We start from the raw sequence: 16,683 nt of genomic DNA, 5'->3' as shown, positions 1-16,683 counted from the left end.
AATTGTTACAACATTCTCTTCAACAGTCATTCCAATGAATTGCATTCCAAATGATGATCTGGTTATGATATTCATCAAGCAATTCTTAATTGAATGGGCTCTAAATAAATTCTGTGTCACTCTAAACTCTGGACAGTGGTATTTAAAAGGCTTTAAGATGGTAGTTGCTGATTAGGAATTATATTTGTCATGTTTCCAGAAGCCCAGAACAAATGCATTTACAGGCCATAATCAGGCAGTCTTGAGTTAAACAAGAGAAAGTCTCTCTCAAAGATGTATTTATAATTAATTATTTAAGTCACAATCATCTCACTACTAGGTTATTTGATAATGTAGTCAATTTTTTTTAATCTCACATAGTTGAAATACAACAATCATGGAAATCAAGACCCCCAAGAACATGAGAAAAGGGGGAAAATATGATAAACACACAGTCATAGTAAATGCAAGGAAAAAATTCTGAGTAGACAAGGATGTACACAGGAAGCCATACACAAGTACACACGAAGGCTTAAGACAGCCATATGAATATATACATTTGTGTAATTGAATAGATATCCACATATATAATAAGCCACCTAACTATGAAGACTTCCTGGACATATTTAAGTCACTCAAGGGAGTGGTTTACTGGCTCCAAGGCCTTAAGACTATAGTCTCAGAGGTCAATTTAAAGTCAACTGGCAGAATACAGTTCACAAAGAAAATAGTTTACAAATCTAAGGGTCTTTAAAGTAGCATTAGATTAGTCTCCACTCATTTAAAAGAGAATGATGGAAACTAAAGGATCAAAAATGAACCCAATTCATGGGACAAACAGTCCAAAAGAACGAGTACCTCTTCCTGGTGCCCAACTACCAATAGCAACTTCTGACCCATGGGGTTACAATGGAAGGTCCCATATATGAGGGAAGAAAAATGCAGAAAGAATCTCAAATCCCTTTCCAAATGATTCTGGGTACATAGGTAGACACTAGAATCCTTGAGACTACTGTCCTAAGATAACCTTTGAACATGGAATTAAAGCTATCTATGCAGGTCACTTTTCAACCAAATAGTCTGGCATACCAAATGAACAGCACCTCTCCTGAGTAAGATACCACTTCAAACAAATGAACCAAGTGGTCAACATTTACCCCAAAACAAAGGTGAAATAGCAAGAAGGAACGAAGTTAGATCAATGCTTAATTGTAAAAGGGGAACTTAACTTATTATGTAAATTTCATCTAAAAGGGGAGGGAAGTTAAGGATAAATGAGGGACATTTTCTAAAATTCTTTAAAATTTGTCTCAAATGTTCTCCAACTAGGTTGTGGTGGTTACATAATTTAGAACCCATAGCAAAAAAAAAAACCTATGTAAAATTTTTATTCCCAAAGGTATTAAAAATACCGTATATACTCGTGTATAAGCCAAGTTTTTCAGCTGAAAAACTGGGGTTCAGCTTATACATGGGTCAGTGGCATGAATGGATGTCATCTGGTCAAGCCCAACTAACAAAAGGAGGAAATCTCATGAAGCCTGATATAGAGTTAATAGCAAAGTGGGTTCCAGATGCATGGGAAGGCATTCCAGAAGACATGGTGTGACGTGCCTTCCAGAAATGTAGTATTAGTAATGCTTTGGATGGCAGTGAAGACTGTGCTTTGTATGAAAATGACAGCAGTGATGGTGATGACGGCGATCTCAGTGAGGCCAGCATCTATGATGATCTCACACCAGCTGAAGCTCTGCATTGGGATACGGATGATGATGAGGAATCCAGTTTTGAAGGATTTTAACTCTTTACATTTTAGCTTGGTTGCTGATTGAGCTCAGGGAGTAATACTCTTAAGGTATCATTGTTGATACCTTAGTTTTTGTTGAACCTATTTTCCACTTACTGTGCTGGTTACTAATGCTAAATGACTTGTCTTATTTGTTTTTTTATTTAAAATATTTAATACATTACACCCCACTGATGTCTAAATTTTTACTAACTTTATTTTCATTTGTTTTGATCACTGAAACTCACCAATAGCTTCTGCATTGTCTACCCTAGGCTTATACTTGAGTCAATGTTTTTCTGGTTTCCCAGGTAATAATTAGGTACCTCAGCTTATATTCGGGTCGGCTTATATTCAAGTATATTTGGTAAATGTACCAGCATTTTACCAAAGTAGTCACTAAAAATGGCCATAAAACTCACAAAAATCCTTAAATCCGCAAAGTTACTTCCAAGTGGGAAACTATAAACCACACTAAAAACGTTTCCAACATTTTTAAAAAATAAAAAGATCACTTTATTGGGAGCTCTTACAAGAATCCATACACCAATTGTATCAAGCATATTTGTACATATGTTGCCATCATTATTTTCTAAACATTTACTTAAAAAAAACTCATTTTATTGGGGGCTCATACAATTCTTATCACAATCCATACATACATCTATTGTCAAAAAACATTTGTTTCCTACTTGAGCCCTTAATATCAGCTCATTTTCCCCCCATCCCCCTTCTCATGAACCCTTGATAATTTATAAATTATTATTTTGTCCTATCTTAACACTGTCCGTCCCTTCACCGACTTTTCTGTTGCCCACCCCCCAGGGAGGAGGTTATATGTAGATCCTTGTTATCCGGTCCCCCTTTCTATCCCCACCTTTCCTCTACCCTCCAGTATTGCTACTCTCACCAATACAACAAAAACTGGGCATCACCTGCACACTAATAGAATTGTTCCTAGATTTTTAACTCAAGAATAAGCAAACACAGAAATCAATCAATTAGAAATAGATTGACTTTGCAGTCCACCCCTCCACCCCCCTTTTCAATCTTTCCAGTGTCCTGCAGGGGGTGGTAATGCCCATTTGGGGAAACACTGATCTAGGCCCATACACTTCTAAATTTAAGGCAATGTTTCCATCTGTCTAAATCACCCTTCCTCAAGGAATTCTGCTATAGGATTTACACAATGTCAAAATGCTCAAATTGTGTTCCTATTGAATATTCTTTGAGTCATGGAAACAAAAATAGCTGAAGGGGCAAGACCTGGGGTGGTGTAGAGTGGATCGGGTAAGGTCTCTCAATGAAATAAATCCTTACAGGATAGCCCTTGCCTTGTTATCCTTGAGGAATAAGCTACCACACTGTCCTCAGGGGGCAAAACTTCCGGCTATTTTTTTCCCCTTCTCAACAGCTTTCAATTTTCTTGAAATGTCTGCCCTTTTTGAAAGTTGGGAGGTGGGGGGAGTGTGAGGCACCCTGACAAAATGAAGATCAGTGTATTTCTGAGGAACTTCTCTGTGACCATATATTGACTAGAGACATTTTTGGAATATACTTGTGTATGTATGAACCTCAGTAGTAATGTGTTTTGACTAACCCTTTCATCTAGTACAACGCAGACTCATAGTGATCCCCCTAAAGGGTTTCTAAGACAGTAACTGTTCATATAAGCCCATTCTTTCTCCCTAGGAGTTGCTGGTAGTTTCAAACTGCCAATCATGAGGATCTTGGCCCAATGAGTTGCCACTGCACCACCAAGGCTCCCAACAGTGACCCTTGAGCCCCGGCTGATATTGGGGTCAGCTTATACTTGAGTATGTACGGTATTATTGCAAAACTACAGAACACAATAGCAACTGTTCAAATACGATGGCCAAATACATCACTCTTTCCAGGCAATATTCACACTACAATCCAAAAATATTCTACATAATGAGGTAGTAGACATCAAGAGTCCTAAATAAAAGTAATGAAGCAGAAACCTAAGGCTATGTATGTGCAAGGACACAGACCTCAATGAAACAAGAGTGTAGTATAAAGCATTCTGATAAACAGAACAGTAGTGGTTTAGAAAGATCATGGATGAAAACTGCATACGGTATAAAGTCTGGAAAAGTGTCAGTCTGAGACCGCTAGTGCCAGGGAAAAGGTATTTTAAAGCCTACCTTTTGTCCATTCAAATTAAACCAAGCTTACCCTTAAATCGTTCTTACTTCCCAACATAGGAGAGAATATTCTATTTAAGAGAATGTTATCACAGAAATTGGGAATCTTTGATCTACGCTACATGGAAACAAAGCTGAATCCAAGATGTCATTTAGGTAAATCTAGAAAAGGTGCTAAAAGTGGAATGTGTTGGGAGACTAGTTTTAAAGAAGCTACTTGGAATGGACAAATAATTAGAACATCAGAAAAAAATTATACCATCAAGGGTTTGGTAGTTTGCTTACCAAGCACTTACATTCTCATTAGAAACTCAAAACTGTCTTTCATAAGACATCCATCTATAATACATGGTTTGTTCAAGGAAGATGGCAAAATATTTACAAACTGTTATCCAAACACTATACACCTCTTAAGTTCTAATTTTAAAATGTTTCAAGGCAAGTACAATTAGGCATTTGAACTATTTTTCAGTTAATCAAGAAGCTTCTACACCTGAGGTATTACCTGAAGGATATTTTTTTACAAATGGATTGGTTATTGTTAAAAGACAAAATTACAGCTCTAGGTGGCTCTTTTCCCTTTTCTATGTCAAAAATCTCTTTTAAGGCTGAAAATGTTTTTCCTGAGTAGATTTGTTTTTAAAGCTAGATTATTTCATGTGTGTATGTTCTTTCTACACTTTGAAGACTTTTCTCGGGTTACCACTCTTCATTCCAATTTTCAAGCTTTAAAGATGGAAAAAATTTTCCTTAGTTCACTTTTTGAGGGGTGAATTGGATGAGAATTCAGAGGAACCTAGTCTTCCCTTCAACAACTTAGTCAGTTTTGTGACTTTTGTTCCAATTCTCCTGAATATAACTCCGTTTCCTACTTCCTGAGTCACCCTCCTTCCTTCCTGCCTTCTGAGTGTTGTTTGGGGTAGATACTGTCTTCTTTGTCTCATATAGTTTAACTGTAAAGATGAGCACTTTATCGGCTTGTCTACGGTTGAAAGGTCATTTCCAGTGGTTTCAGTTTGTGTTTGAAGAGCATTTAAAGTCCAGAATCTCAGAGGCCCCACCAGTGTCTACCGGCAGTGAACGAGATGTTTTAATTTAGAAGTTTATTCTACATTGCCCACTATTACTCTGTCCAGAACCTTCTATAATGATTGGCCGTGGCATCAAGGCACCAACAGTTCCTAGGGTCTCAGGCTAGTAGCTGTAGGTTCATTATCTTCAGTTAGCTGAATGAAGTTAAGACATAAAAGGACAAATACCCTATGCTCCCACTCAAAGGTACAGCATAAAGTAATTTTTATTAGGAATGGCTCAGAAAGGGGGCATAATTATTAGAGCAACAGTTTCTTTTAAAGGTGAGAGATAATGTCATTTAATTATATAAGCGCAGATGATTAAAAGAGCAAATGTTATATATTTTACTTTAAATGACTAGTAAACGTTAATACCAAAATTCCTTGCTGGGAGGGACTACAGCTATCTATAATGTTACATAAGTCATTTATACTTCTATTTGAACACTATTAAAAGCTCCATTTGAAAAAGATCAGTATCTCAAATATTATCTCCACAAAGCAATGATGGTGGTATAACATTGCAGAATTCTTTTTGCAGCACCATTACAATGAATGAACTAGTGATTTTCATCTTAAAACCTAAAAACTACATAACCCAAGGCACATGTTAGCACATTCAGGTTAGGGATCACCTGAAAGCTGCCCAGTTTCTAACTTTGGTTCCTGGTTCCTACTTAATAGCCACTTTGGGGGCTGGAGATAACAAGCAAATCAGTGCCCAGCAACCACACCTTAGACCAGTGGTTCTCAACCTGTGGGTCTTGAGCCGTTTGGGGATCGAACGACCCTTTCACCGGGGTTGGCCAATTCATAACAGTAGCAAAATTAGTGATGAAGTAGCAACAAAAATAATTTTAAGGTTGGGGGTTCGCCACAACATGAGGAACTATATTAAAGGGTCCTGGCATTAGGACAGTTGAGAACCACAGGCTTAGACAGCCGTTGGCAAATAAAAGTATAGGAGTTTAATAAAATGGAATCCATCAATTTCATTGACTCATTATTAGGATTACTCAAATACTGTTGCCAACTGTTAGAACAGTGGCTAAGCACGGCAGCTAACAGAAAGATTGTTACTCGAACTCACCAGCCACCCAGTGGTAGTTGGATGTGGCTGTCTGCTCCCATAAATATTACAGCCTTGGAAACACCAGGGAGCAGCCCTACTCTGTCCTGAAGGGCCGCTCACTATGAGTCAGAGGAGTTACAAACCTAAGACACATTATTTACTGGTTCCTTCCTATACCTCCTGTAAGGACAGGAAGCCATTCTTTTCCGTATATGGTATTGCTGTCATTGCTTTAAAAAAAGAACTTAAAATCTGAGATAAGTAGGACACTGAAGATCTTTACCTGATTCTCAACCACCTTCAGGGGGTAACTGCTCCCACTTAATTGAGCTTGATTTTTCTCAGGGAAGTGTGTCGGGTCAAGCAACTCCTTGATAAGTTGGCCTGTCTCTCGTTCTGGAGCTCATTTTACACAGCATACTTTGAGTCTGAATTAAGTTTTCTAAGTGCATTTCCTCCTTTTGCCTTTTATGTTATCATTATCATTGTGCAAGATCAAAAACAAAACACAATACGCTAACCAATTTCTGGCCACACGTCACCCAGGTCTCTATAGAAAAGGTGTTTTAAGCAACACTAGTGTTGGACCTTCCTCAGCCTCCTTTTCCTACCTCTGAGAGTTAAGAACTTGGCAGGAAACGTTGACATTAGCACACACACTGTAATTTCAAAGTGACAGGGCAAGAGGATGAACCCCTAGTTTTTCATATCAGAAGTACACATTGTGAAAACAGTACCAGTAACCATTTTCATGGTAACGATCTACATTTCTAAAACTAACATAGTGTGCACCTGTGTCTGCTTACTAAATGGCAAAATTAAACACTTTATAACTGGAAAATAGGTTAGAAAGAACTCTTCAGAAAAACAAGTCTGGTTTTAAAAAAAAGCAAATTAAGGTACACAATCATGAAACGTTACTAATCCTTAACTACAAGGACTCAACCTCCCCCCCACCCCAGCTTGGCCCCCAACAGGAGATCAACTCTGCTGCATTGCCTTTTTTCTGTTTTGCAACAAGGGGGTGAAAACATTGTATGGAAGGCTTTTCCAAAGTCAACATGCTCTCCTTGAAAAAGCTGAAAAAGCCCATTTATACAGAATCAAATTTAAACAGAGAAAAAAAAAATTTTTAATTAGTAGTGCTGCTGGTCTATTTCTATTACTTATTCACTTAAATACTTGCGTATTTCCCGTATGTTCAGAGGTATGTATCATGCAAAGACCTCTAGCAGAACCTTACTCTTGAAAAGACCAAGGATGGATGCAAAAGCTTGTTTAGAATTCTCCAGCTTCTTAAATAGTAAAGACATTAAGGTTTAAATTTCATGCACAATTCTCAAGAACATGGGCAGTAGACACTACCTAGCCCCCATAATAACCTTATCAACAAGCAGAAGCTATTCAGAAATTATTCTAGTCATGAAGATCTACCCCCTCTACATAGGTGACGCTATTTCCCCCCATTGTTAATGAAACCAAAAGGAAGCAAAATTACAAGTGCTAACTCTTTTTTTTTTTTAAGTGCCAGTTTTTTCCTAAGAAAGTTCTCACACACCAGCAGCTTTTACACTTTGTATACGGAAAACATGCAAATACCTACCTGGAATCACAAGGCTTCTTAGTAGAGGGTAAATGTTAACACACCCTCTTGTATCTCTAAAATGGACTTTCCTTTTAAAGGACATTATAGTAATTTATAGTAAATCCTTTGAGTCTAAAATACACATCACATAAAATGTGCTTATATTACTAAAATTACTGTTCTTGAAAAAGACAACCTGAAGAAAATTTCATTTTAGATAAAGTTAGGAATTCAAGCTATTCCATTGATAATTCAACACTAATAGAAAACCTGTAACTTTTAACAAAAAAACTAAAGCCCACACCATATCAGAAATAATCCCACATTGTATAGCTCTTTCATAAAGTATTAAGACTAATAACCATTTAGTAAAATGGCCTTAGTCCAGAAATTCTTGATTTAAAGTATTAATATACATAGGATAGCATATGCTAATAGGATCCCCTACCCATTGAGCCCTGAATTTAAGTATTTCAGAAAGCCATTATGAGTCAAGATGACTGATTCTAAAAAAATCTCAACTTCAAGACGTCCATAACCTTTATTGTGGTTGTCAGCATTTAAAGTTGACTTCCAACACTTAAATGCAGGAAGCTGCCAAAGTTCCATTGCAGGGCAGACTTATTTCATTAAGATTAAAGCATATAGGTATGTACCTTGCCTATTATTTAAAGTCTTACATAAAACATGGTATGCAAAATCCGTGTATGTACCAAAACCAAATGCATCATCCTTCATCCAGTCAATTCCAACTCACAGCCAACCCTACAGGTCAGAGAACTGCCCCAATAATGCTCCCAAGGCTGGCACTGGAAAGGAAGCAAATTGCCACATCTTGCCCGAGGAGCAGCTGGCGAGTTTAAGCCACGGGCCTTGTGGTGCCCAGGCAACCACTTTAACCACTGCCAGGGCTCCTTCCGTCTACGGACATCTAAGAAAATTAGTAGTTCTGGAACTACTACAGCTCTAATTGCAATGGGGACATTAACATTTTATCTTTTCAATTAATAAAATACGATCACCAATCTTTTACTTTTATCAAAAATTAATTGACAATCATAGCTACATTTATTTTAAATTATCTTATTTTAGTAATAACACCTTAAAGACTTTAAAATTTAGAACACTAAATTTGTAAGGCGAGGACTCTGTGAAAGAAAACGTTGTACATAATGTAACGTAACCTCTATTAAAGAGAAGCTAGATGGCACAGTTCTCACCAGTACATCATTGCAGATATCCCTTAGCTCCGTCTCAATTTTCTCTCTGTATTCTCGAGCCATCTGCTGTTTTTTCTCAGCACCTTCCGTCTTTTGCTCAATACTTGAGACGACCCTCCAAGATGACCTACGGGCTCCTACAACATTTTTATAAGCAACGGAGAGAAGATTTCTCTCCTCATTGGATAATTCAGCTCCTTGCTCAGTTACAGACTTCATGCAGGCTGCCATGTCATCATATCGTTCAGCCTGCTCGGCCAGTTTGGCCTTTTGCACCAGCTCATTTTTATCCATGACTGGATGTTCTGCGGGGGGAAAAAGTTGCATTTAGATAATTTCTCCATCAAAACATTCAAATTATACCTGTTGTAAATAAGCTACATTAACATCACAAGAAATATACTTTAAAAAAAAAAGCATCTTCAGCGAACAACAGTTTAAGGACTAACATATCTTACAGGTCAGTTAAAGCACATTTAAATTAGACTGCATCTTACACTTGACCAGGATCAACTCCACTTAGTAATGTCAAGTTTTTTCTTTACCGAAAAGTGAACAAAACTGGCAATTTCTACCTTACTTCCAGAATCATGATTCAGATAACTTTACTCACAATAAAGACATGTCAGCGGTGTTTAACCTCAAATTTTGGCTATCACCCCCAACCCAAATCTACTGGGTCTTTGCAGTGTTTTCCAGCTGATCTGGGAATGGTGATTTTCTGGGAGAAATGACCATGGATCAATAAATAACTGACCCCATAGCCACACACGTCTACCATTATCCACGTGTGGAGTCCTAGAACATTAGACTCGTACTCGTGTATAAGAGCATTAGAATTCCACATCAGAAGTGTTTCCAATGCCACCATGCCAGTTTTAATGAGTCACGATCAAACTAAATGCACCATTCAAACTGCCCTTCTCATCTGATTCTTTCATTTTAAAGCTCCCTACACCTTTCCTTGTATTACCCCTACATTTTGCTTTAATGGTATCCCACCTATGGAAATAAGCTAACAATTTTACAGCCTGAGCCGCACTACTGTATAAAGGTGAACAGAAGAGCCCTCGTCACCATGGGTGTTGACTCCTCAACATACTATCCTATGCTTCACCTTGTCAGCGAAATCACATTTCTCACCCCCAAATAATAAGTCAATCCAAGCTAAAGCTATCGCTGTCGAGTCGATTCTGACTCGCAGGCTCTCAGTATTCACACAAATAATCAACTAGCTAGCTTGGATATGAGACAATGTCTCAAGGTGTAAATTATTTAAAATATACGATCCAATATCTCCCCACCTCACCCCGGCACCGTCGGTTCCCCAAATTTATCTCTTCTCTTGCGAACTCAAAGTCACTGGTGAACGCGGTCCTTAACTAAATACCCCTGAAAGTCAGTACAAAGGGAAATGGATTCGATTTCTCACCAGGGCTCCAAAAGGCCTCGCCTCCATATTGCGGAGGCCTCGCCGCACCCATTTAACCCTTAACGGACTTCCGCGGTTCGTTCGGTGGGGGCAACGCAAGCGTGAAGGGTGACTTTAAAGTGCAAGTGCGCGCATCCCGCAACCCCCTCCTTGGCCCCGCCCCGGCGAGTGCCTCCGCACCAGTCCCCGACGTCCCCTCTTTGTCATGGCGGATCCGTGTCAAGGAGCCCAACCTACCGCAGAGTGTTAATCTCCCCCCCTCGCCCCGCCCCGCCCCAGCAGGAGGGAGGAGCGTCGGCGCCCCCGCCCGACCGGGGGGGGGGTGACTGCCCGCCCGACTCGGGGGGCCGAGACACCAGCGCCGCTCGCAGAAGCGGAACCTCTCTCAGTCCGGCCGCGGACACACCCCGCTCTCGCACCCGGCGTCTCCGCCGCCACCGGGCACCGCGGGGGCCCGTTCACAGTCTAGGACCCCCGACAGCTGCAGCAGGTGGGGGAGGGGGGACAGGACCACACCCAGCCGTGCCGGGCCACCGCCGGCTGTTGTGCTCGGGCATTCCCGCCCCGCCGCGCAGGAGACGCGACCCCGGCCCGGCTCCGGGCCCCTCGCGGCCCAGTCCGTGCGGGGGGCGATCGGGAGCCCCAGCCGCCCCGGGCACCTCCCCCGCCCATTCACGAGTCGTGGGCCGCCCCACCCGCCACCGGGAACGCTCCGGTCCTTCCCCCCTCCGCCGATCCCAGGAAATCCAGCTCCCGGGTCCAGGCGAGCCCCACCCCAGCGCCCGGGCGCCGCCGGCTGACAGCCCCGAGCAGGCCCCGCGCCCCTCGGCCCGCCGCGCCGCCGCCCGGGTGGGGGAGGGCGGCCGCCGCCGCAGCGCGGGGAGGGGAGGGGGAGGGGAGCGGGGAGGGGGCGGCCTCACCTGCGCCACTGCAATGCCCGCAGCCCGCGCGGCCGGAAGCGGGAAGGGGGGCGCCGAGGGCGAGGGGCCTGGGGGGCGGCCAGGCGAGGGGTGGGGGCGGATCGGCTGCGGTGAGGGCTCGCTCACCCTCGGACCCGGCGATCCGATGACTCCCCGGGGATGTGGCGTGTGGGCGCGTTTTCCGCCCTCCCCCACCCCCCGGGAGTGGGAACCCGGGGAACGGGCGCTTAGCGGGGCCGAGTCGTTGATCCGGAAGCAGGTAGCGGGAGGCAGCCGCGAGCCGCCCGCCCGAGCCCAGCGGAAGAGAAGCCGCCGCCCGTCTCCGCCTGTGGAGACTCCGCCTCAGCCCCGCGCCGCTACCGCGGGCCGAGCCGGGGCGAAGGGATGAGGAGCGGGGCAGGCGCCCACGCTCCGAAGGCAGGGCTGCGGCAGGGAGGTTCGGGGCGAGGCGGCGGCGGCGCCGGCCGGGTCCCTTACCTGTGTCCGGAGTGGGTGGCGGCGGACGGACGGGGGCTCAGCAGTCTCTGGGCGGCGGCAGCGGCACGGCTGAGACTCTGTCCCTGGATCTCGCTGCTCACAGGCTACAGCCGCTCCGCAGACACGGGGTTTCCTCCAATCACCGGCCCCGGCAGCAGGGGCACCACACGCACGATGACGTCAAACGCTGCTATGGCAACCGTTGATTGGTGCCCACAGCTCGGGGGCCCAGCGCAACCGCCGCTCCCTAGCGCGCGCCCTGCCCGCCCGCCCGCCCGCCCGCGCTAGAGGGCGAGCTCGGAGGAGCGCGCGTCCTCTCCCGCGACCCACACTCCTCTCCACTAGGCTCAGCCTCCAGCTTCTGGCGCCGAGTGCCCAGGGCAGGAAGCGCCTTTTCTCTCCTTCGCTACCACGACCCCGTCCCACACCCCCACCCCTCGCTTTCCCCTCGGGGCCCCGACACCCTGCAGTCGCCCCGAAACCTCCAGCTCCCGCTTCCTCTCCACTAACGAGAAGACAATCCCCACCCCCACCTTAGCTTTCCGTTCGGCTCGCCTGCGCCTGCGCCAGTCACTCCCTTCTGAAAGGGCTCCGGTTCAGCAACATCCGGGACCTTTCACTTTCCTCCCGCCCCACCCCCCCCACCCCTACCCCCACCCGTCCCCCGCTGCCTGGCCCGGCGCGCCCCGCCCTCCGTGCTTCCCGGTGGCAACTGCCCGCGAGGGCCGGCCGGGGGCCGGGTTACGAGCGTGGCTCAGCGGCTCGGGCATTATGATCGGGATGGTGCGGCAGGGTGCGGCCCGGGAGGGGCGGCGGGCCCCCCCCAGCCTCCCTCTCCCCGACGCTCCAGTCCCCGGGCGAGGCCGACCTGGGTCCGCGGCCCCTCCCTTCCGCCTTGCCGCCGTCGCCGCGGGTTTACCTGCTGGCTCGGGGCAAGGTGGCCTTAGCCCTTTTAAGGTTCGGAAAAGCGGCGTCGGCTCCCCGAGTGTGGGCTGAGTGACGGGGAAGATTTCCAATGGGGAGCTCGGGATCTGCGAGGAGGACAATGGGTGGGCGCGGAGGTGGGGGTGAGGTGGGTCGGGCGGAGCTGGGGGGAGGTGAGGCCTGCGGGGGGTGGGGGGGTGAAAGACGCCGCTGCTTATCGAAAGCTTAGGGTTCCCGATGGGGACAAGGCATACCTAGATTGGGGTGGGGGGCTCCCCGAGGCGATCGTGGAAGCCGAGGTTTGAACACACTGTCGCGTTTCTCATAGGTTGGATTTTTCTAGTCCAATAAAGCGTTCGTTCACCTGGAAACGAAATGCCGTAGTGCTCTAAAACGTAAAGATCATCACCTTTTATTCTCTTGGAAGCACGTTGTGAAGGACATGTTACTTCTCCTAGTCCCGAGTGGGCCCCAACTGGCCGTGGGAGTGAGTGCTGGCAGGGGGAGGAGCGGCCCCGGGAGCCCAGAGGGAGGGGGAAGAAAGGCGCCCAGGGACGGAAATTGCAGGTGCCTAGCTAACAAGCCAATCTAAAACGGTAGGGCCGCCACCAAGACGATTTAAGGAAGTTCAGAGATCAAGACAGGCTCAATCAAATATCTGCCCCCACCCCCTTCGTATTCGTTAGAGCTAAGAAAAGACTAGTCCTTGGGTGACCTGCAGAAACCACTTACAAAAGTCACTTCTCAGTGAGAACTGGGAGCGTCTTCCTACCACTTTGTGCAAACTCCATCTTGGCCTCATTGATTTTTCAACATCTTTACTGAATACCTGTGAGAAGTGCTATATGTCGGCATTGACTTGATGGCCGTGAGTTTGCTTTGGTTTATTGGCCTGCTCTGGGCACACCTGACCCAAAAGAGCCTGATGAGCTAGCCCAGCCTGGTTCCTGTCCCTTCCAGCGTCTTACAGAATGGGTGCAGTGGAGCACCAGACTGATCTACAAAGTACCTTTCTCCAGGAGTCACAATTGGCATCTAAATAGTGCAGAGTCCCTGATGTAGGACAAATGGCACTGAACAAGCCCACAAGTCACCACCCCTCCCCCGTGTTTTCTGTACGGTGCTACATGCAATGTTGCAGCACCGATGTCATAGCTGTATGTTTATATGGAACGTTTCCAACCCCAAAGACAAAGATCAGATTTATAAGGATATTGTTATTAAAAGGCAATGACAATGAAACCTTTTTTTTTTAATGAGTCATTCAACAGTCAGAACTGACTGATAAGGGGGCTCTCTGAACAGAACTCCTCCACAAATTGGGGAGTATCTAAAAAGTAACAGGTCAGGAAGAGAGTTTGCAGTGACTGGCCTAATTTCAGTGGGTTTATCACCCCCTGCTCCCAATTTCAGCAGAGATTCATAGTAGGCTGACTGGATGAACAAATTGGGGCTTTATTTCTGAGATGTTAAGGTTACCTTTCTTTGACTCCCGAGTAAATTCTAGGCAGTGATTCACTTAAAATGACTAATGTATCAAAATCTAATTCTTTCAAAGTTGCTTCTCGTGTTGTGGTAGGCACCAAAGTTTGACAGGGTATTAAAAAGAAATCCTTTAAAAAATAGAAATAGACATTTTTTGCCATGTCTCAAATACTTGCCTGTATAGAACATATATGCCTTTTTAGAGGAAGGGAAGAGATTTGTCTGCGTAAGTAAATTGGCAATTTTCTTTAGAAAATGGGTTTTCGTCTCATGCTTTAAGTAGCGAGATATTTTTAATAAAATAAGACCTGTTAGGTTTTACTCAGCATGTTCAAGGTGGAGTGTGCAGAGAAGCAAAAGTAGAGAATGTCACACAAATTCTGAGTGAAAAGTATTTTGAGGACTAAGGAATAATCTATAGCTACGATAGAACAGATCAGAGTAAATAGAACCTGTGAACCTGAACTGAGAAAATTAAGGAAGGCTTTCACTGCTCAACTTCATTACTTCAGTCAAGTTGATTAACCTCTTTGCCTAAATTCCACATTAAAAAATTAATAAACCACTTATCTGATTAGGTATTGCTGAAGATCAAATAATATACATAAAGCACTTTGCAATAGTCTTAGCACAAAGTAAGCATTCAGTAACTTGACTCTCATTCCTTGGTATTTGGGTAGATTTGACGTCTCCATCATTCCAAGCTCTGGAGGCGTAGGGGATCTGTTTTAGGGCTGCTAACTGCTGCTCCACAGGGGAATGATGGTGCTTTCTAATCCCAGAAAGAACTAGTCTCAGAAACTCACGAGGGCTAGTTCTGTCTTGTCCTGCAGCACAAATGTCCAGAGGATCACATGAGTTGGCATCTCTGACCATTTCAAGGGTGGTAAAGATAATAAAATTGAACTATTTGTTTAAAACATCTTTTAAAAGTGAAATATAAACATGTTTGCTCTGGGAATGCAAACTGGCTTTAGTTAACCGGTGTCTTGGCTCTCTGATGCTGCTATAACAGCCGCACCACAAGTGGATGTCTCCAGGGGAAGGCTTTCTCTAGCTCTCAGCTCTGGAGGGAGGTCCTTAGACATCTCCTAGTATCTTGGCCTTTGCTTGGGTTAAGAGCAGTGATTCTCAACCTGTCTCAGGCCGCGACCCTTTCATACAGTTCCTCACGCTATGGTGACCCACCCTCAACCATAAACTCATTTTTGTTGCTGCTTCATAACTGTAAATTTGCTTCTGTTATGTATCGGGTGACCCCTATGAAAGAAAGGATCATTAGACCCCCAAAGGGGTCGAGACCCACAGGTTGAGAGCCGCTGGTTTAGAGGCTTCTTAACACAGGAAAACCAGGAACAAAGGTCGTGTTCTACTCCCAACTCCTTTTTCTTAGCGGTGATCAGGTCCCTCTGATTTCTGCTCACCCTTTGATATCTGAAGAGATTGATGCAAGATAAAACTAATGGTAATCCTATAAATTGTTTCCTTCCTCATTAACATAATAGAGGTTAGTAGTTACAACATTGAGGATAATTACATCAGATCACAAAATAAAGGATAATTACTTGATACTGAGAATCATAGTTGTTAACACTGTTAATGAGAAAGTAATGTTGTAGTTAGGGACTACTGAATTCGTTCCTGCTCATAGTAACCCTATGAACAACAGAACAGAAAGAAACACTGCCAGGTCCTGTAGCTACTGTATCAATCCATCTTGTTCCTGTTGTTAGGTGTCATCCACCCAGTTCCAACCTAGAGCAACCCTATTCATACCAGAAACACTGCATAGTCCTGCAGTCCTATACCGCAGGAACAGTCCACTGGTACAGCCACTGTGTCAACCCGTCTTGTGGAGGGCCTCCTTTCCACCACCCTCCACTGAGGAGACCTTGACTATTGGTCCATTCCTGGAGCCAGATGGAGTGATCTTTTCAGATCTGTGCTGTACATTCTGTGTATTAACATCCTGCGTTGAGACTGTTGGGTACATCTCAATCATGGTCCTTTCCCCACTTCTGTAATCGCACCTGTAACTGATGAATTGATTCGCCACCAATCTTGATTTCGTGACAATTTCTTTGTTTTCTGTTGTCTCCAATGAGCTATGACCATGAATCCTTTGCATGCCATTGTGGCCTCTTGCTGATGGTTTCTCTCGTGTGTCTTTGTCTTTTCTTTGTCCTGTTTAGGGCTGAATAATGAGGTCATCATGCTGTGCTCTAGAATGGGAAAGAATTTACGTTAATTCCATCAGTTGGACAGCCACTTCCAAGGATGAAGCACTTTTGTGATTTTTTCAACAGCCCTAGGAAATTAATTCAATGAATAAAGAACTTTATAATTCTTCTAGTCCAAGTACAATCCATTTGTTGGTGTTACATTAGATTTTTCGTTTAAAAAATAAAAAGGCACAAACTTTGCCTCATGAATTAGGTGAAGGGTTACAGAGATCATAGTTTCACATTCAGCAGTTCATCCACATTTCGTTTCAACTCATCTACTGCAGTCTCCTTGATGTCCCTGTACCACGGATCCTGCTTCACCCTCATGCTTCCTGTT

The 16,683-nt window shown here is 44.5% G+C and overlaps 1 protein-coding gene across 4 annotated transcripts in view; it reads right to left on the bottom strand.

Moving 5' to 3' along the window:
- Window positions 1–12,314, bottom strand: part of YWHAZ (tyrosine 3-monooxygenase/tryptophan 5-monooxygenase activation protein zeta) — a 29,539-nt gene extending 17,225 nt beyond the window's left edge. The window contains exons 1-3 of one of the 4 annotated variants that reach the window (XM_075549431.1): window positions 12,246–12,314; window positions 11,713–11,899; window positions 8,884–9,188 (exon numbers count right to left, since the gene is read on the bottom strand). In XM_075549431.1, the coding sequence (XP_075405546.1) occupies window positions 8,884–9,177 (294 nt within the window). In that variant the 5' untranslated portion in view covers window positions 9,178–9,188; window positions 11,713–11,899; window positions 12,246–12,314. Of the gene's footprint in view, window positions 1–8,883; window positions 9,189–10,315; window positions 10,339–11,235; window positions 11,392–11,712; window positions 11,922–12,245 lie in introns of those variants that run through there. The other 3 variants (XM_075549430.1, XM_075549432.1, XM_075549433.1) reach the window with 3 other exon arrangements.
- Between the last annotated feature and the right edge of the window lie 4,369 nt (window positions 12,315–16,683).

The sequence above is a fragment of the Tenrec ecaudatus genome, chromosome 5 (assembly GCF_050624435.1).
Source record: "Tenrec ecaudatus isolate mTenEca1 chromosome 5, mTenEca1.hap1, whole genome shotgun sequence".
NCBI classification, from domain to species: Eukaryota; Metazoa; Chordata; class Mammalia; order Afrosoricida; family Tenrecidae; genus Tenrec; species Tenrec ecaudatus.
Note: the sequence above shows the minus strand (reverse complement) of the source record. Positions and strands in the feature narration are given on the sequence as shown.